The 3,789-nt window shown below is 48.1% G+C and overlaps 1 protein-coding gene across 2 annotated transcripts; it reads left to right on the forward strand.

Moving 5' to 3' along the window:
- Nucleotides 1-268: 268 nt before the first annotated feature.
- Nucleotides 269-3,523, forward strand: RBM3 (RNA binding motif protein 3). 2 transcript variants are annotated; one of them, XM_017523862.2, is made up of 7 exons: nucleotides 269-484; nucleotides 1,076-1,195; nucleotides 1,470-1,576; nucleotides 2,219-2,324; nucleotides 2,414-2,516; nucleotides 2,940-3,023; nucleotides 3,360-3,523. In XM_017523862.2, the coding sequence occupies exons 2-6, from the start codon at nucleotides 1,093-1,095 to the stop codon at nucleotides 2,998-3,000; spliced, it is 480 nt and encodes a 159-aa protein (XP_017379351.1). In that variant the 5' UTR covers nucleotides 269-484; nucleotides 1,076-1,092; the 3' UTR covers nucleotides 3,001-3,023; nucleotides 3,360-3,523. The 2 variants fall into 2 exon arrangements, with proteins under 2 accessions (XP_017379351.1, XP_017379352.1); XM_017523863.2 differs by having other exon boundaries at nucleotides 2,940-3,019.
- Nucleotides 3,524-3,789: the final 266 nt, after the last annotated feature.

Raw genomic sequence — 3,789 nt, forward strand, 5'->3', positions numbered from 1 at the left:
AATTAGAAGGTGAAGGACGTTGACATCAGAGAATGTCAGGGACCTAGAGGAAAACAGCTGCGATGGTGAGGAAGACATCAGATCCAGCGGGGGAAATGATGGTAAGGACGGAAGGACGATGTCAGGGACGGCAAGTAGTATAAGAGTGAGAAGGTTTCTGTGTGGAAGGGATGAAAACGCTCAGCCGGTTGTTGGTGGTGGATGCTGACGTTTAGGGTGCACCAGTTTTGCAAAAGTCGACACCATTTCCGGAAACGCACAGAGAGCATTGTCCCCTTCGCTTTGCCGTCCCTTCCTCTCCCCACCACTACGCCCCTTCTGGCCTCAGCCAATCAGCACGCACGCCGGGACGCGCAGGGTGAACGTCCTGTGACGTCCTCGCTACGTACGCTTTATCAGTCGTCTTCCCGCGCAGCTCCGTCTCTGTTTTCTCTGCTCTTCCGACATCTCTCTGTGTTCGGCTTTTTTACGTTTTAATTTCCAGGTAAGCTACATATGTCCTGCGGAACGGCGGCTCCTAGCCACATATGCGCCGCGCCGCCCAAGACCAGGGGATAGCGAGTAGGGAGAATAAAGGCCGGTGACACGTAGGCTTGGCATTTTCTGGGGCGGGCGGGTGCCGTGCTCGGAGGTGAAACATTGCGGTTGGTGGAAGGTCGGCGCGCCGTATTTGAGTGTGAGGTGTACCGGGAGGGCCTGGTGGCGTCGGGGGTGTCAGTAACCACGCGACAGCCTACACTTGATTTTCTTTTCTCACGTGGCGGCCGCCATCTTGTTCTGCCGGCGTCGAGGGAAGGCAAGGATGCTCTGGGCTTGCGCAGTGGCACAAAATGACGGGTGTGGCGGCTGTGAATGTGTGAGGATGCGCGATGGTGGTTCCCTAATGGTGGCTGCGCTGAGTCAGCCCCGCAGATTACCACTTTATTGGCCTCCTTTCTCAGCCTCTCTAGTTACCCATATTTTGTTCCTCTTTTTTGTCTGTTTTCTATGCTTCTCTTTGCCTTATCTTTGGATATTTTCTCACTTATCCATTTTTTGTTTCTTTCTGCCACGATTCTTCATGTTCTTCCTACAGGACTTGAACTCGCTGCCATGTCCTCTGAAGAAGGAAAGCTTTTCGTAGGGGGGCTCAACTTCAACACCGATGAGCAGGCACTGGAAGACCACTTTAGCACTTTCGGGCCTATCTCTGAGGGTGAGACGGGCCAGATTGACAATGGGGGTTGGTGAGAAAGTCTGGGACTCTTGCATTTCAAAGAATATTCAGCAAAAAGGCAGAACCCCAACTTCCCAAATTCTTTTTCTCCCTAAACTTACGGTGTCGACTAAGGCTGAGGAAAACGTCTTCGGAATTGGTGGGAGGGCTCCGTTTTCCCTACCTACCGCCATTCCCTTTTCAGGCCACCCTTTGCTACTTAACCTTTGTGGTGCTGACTGGTCCACATTGTTCCATTTTCTCCTCCTCACAGTGGTCGTTGTCAAGGACCGGGAGACTCAGCGGTCCAGGGGTTTTGGTTTCATCACCTTCACCAACCCAGAGCATGCTTCAGTTGCGATGAGAGCCATGAACGGAGAGGTGGGGCATCCTATCTGCAGAGGGGCCTTGCCCCCGTCTGCAGCTTCCTTCATTCTGTTTTTCCCCTCTGTCTGCTCGGGGCAGCGTGGCCACCAAGCCCCGCAGTGCCCACTCACAGGAGCATGACTGCCTTCTGTTCTAGGGGGTGGAGGGCAGCGGCATACAGAGCCTGGCCGCCTGGGAGGCGACGACTGGTCCTGCATGAGGCCGAGAAGCCACCTGTGGATGGTTGACCTGCCTTGGGCTTAGGTAGTAGAGTCTGCAGACCTGTGGGCCTGGCCGGGAGAGGACCTCGTGAGTCTTCTGACATGGACTCTGAAGCCTCAAACCAAGAGAGGTGTCTGTCTAGCCCTGATAGTGGGGCAGCTTAGAGGAGTGGGGAGGAGAACTCAGCCTGAGTTCAGTCAAGATGTAAGTAGTAGCAAAGGGAACACGGTGCTTTCAGTTCATTTTATGTGGGATTCTGTAGCTCCTGATGAATCCATTCTGGGGTAAAGGAGCTTATTCTGGAACGTGGCACCCAGAACCTGTTGCCCAGCAGGAATTTTTGGGCTCTTTTGCCCACTTTGCCCATGCCTGCTCTTCCCTCACCACTGCCCTGATGGACTGTCAACCCATCCTCCTTGTGTCTCCCACACGTAGTCCCTGGATGGTCGTCAGATCCGTGTGGATCACGCAGGCAAGTCTGCTCGGGGAACTAGAGGAGGTGCCTTTGGGGCCCATGGGCGTGGTCGCAGCTACTCTAGAGGTGAGTGCAGTGATAAGTTTGATCATGGAGTGAGAGGGAGAATTGCCTATGTGTGGATAACTGCCATTTAAATATTTTTTCTTCTGTAGGTGGTGGGGACCAGGGCTATGGGAGTGGCAGGTATTATGACAGTCGACCTGGAGGGTATGGATATGGATATGGACGTTCCAGTTCCAGAGACTATAATGGCAGGTGGGTAGCCAAGGGGTTGGGATTTTTTGCTATTGCTTTCCTCTCCTTAAAAACTCAGTGCCTGGGTGTTCATACATACCACACCTTGTTGTTACTAATGTGTGCTTAAAATGAGTATGAAGTATTTTGAGTTAATTGTATGGTCATACAGTTGCAAGATGATGAAGTATACTATATGTTAGTTGTGCTGTGTGGGTTAGTTATATAACTGTTGTTTTAACATGGAATATTTAATATACTGCACATAAATTGTATGCTGTAAAACGTTAAGCATATGGGACATATGCTTAACATACCCTGTTTTTGATATCTAAGGTTTATGTTATGGTATATACTGTAAAATGTGACACATACAATTAATGTCAGTGGTGTTAATGCAGTCCTGGAAATCTTCTGTGTGTTTTTTTTTTTTTTTTCTTTCAGAAACCAGGGTGGTTATGACCGCTACTCAGGAGGAAATTATAGAGACAATTATGACAACTGAAATGAGACATGCACATAATGTAGGTGAGACTTGGATATCAGCATTGAATGAACCTGTTTGTCACAGTCTGTCATGACCCTGTCACCTTTTCTGGCAAGACTACTCTGGCAACCTAGCAAACACCATTCCTAGGGCTTCCTTGCTCTCAGATGCATGTCAGAGCTAGTCTGCTATGGGGTGGGATCTGAAAACCTATAATTCTATAATTCCTATAATTCTCTACTCTTGTGTGTGATGGAGGAAATGAAGGGGTGTCCCTGTTGTCCAACCCTGAGCATCTTTATCAGCTCTAGGAGGTGCGCATGTTGTCAGCCTCTTCCTTCATGACATCATAATTCTTCCCCTCTTGCTGTTCTCAGATGCACAAGGAATAATTTTTGATCCAGGATCGTCCTTCCAAATGGCTGTATTTATAAAGGTTTTTGGAGCTACACTGAAACATCTTATTTTACAGTATATCAACCTGTTGTTTTTAAATTGAGCTGTCAAGGTAGCCAAAGACCTTTTAGACACTTCTATCTTTAAAAAAAAAAAATTTTCTGCCTGTTTAAAGACAAATTACATTTGTAGAGCCTGAGTATTTTTCTTTTTACCAGTTTTTTAGTTTGAGCTCTCAGGATTATTGGATCTAGCAATAACTGGCAAGTTGAGCCAGATTGATTTCAAAAAATTAATATGTATCCAGGGACATTTTAAAAACCTGTACACAGTGTTTATTGTGGTTAGGAAGCAATTTCCAAATGTACTTACAAGAAATGTGCATCAGGCCAGCCTGACCAACATGGTGAA

The sequence above is a fragment of the Cebus imitator genome, unplaced genomic scaffold, assembly GCF_001604975.1.
Source record: "Cebus imitator isolate Cc_AM_T3 unplaced genomic scaffold, Cebus_imitator-1.0 Scaffold30, whole genome shotgun sequence".
NCBI classification, from domain to species: Eukaryota; Metazoa; Chordata; class Mammalia; order Primates; family Cebidae; genus Cebus; species Cebus imitator.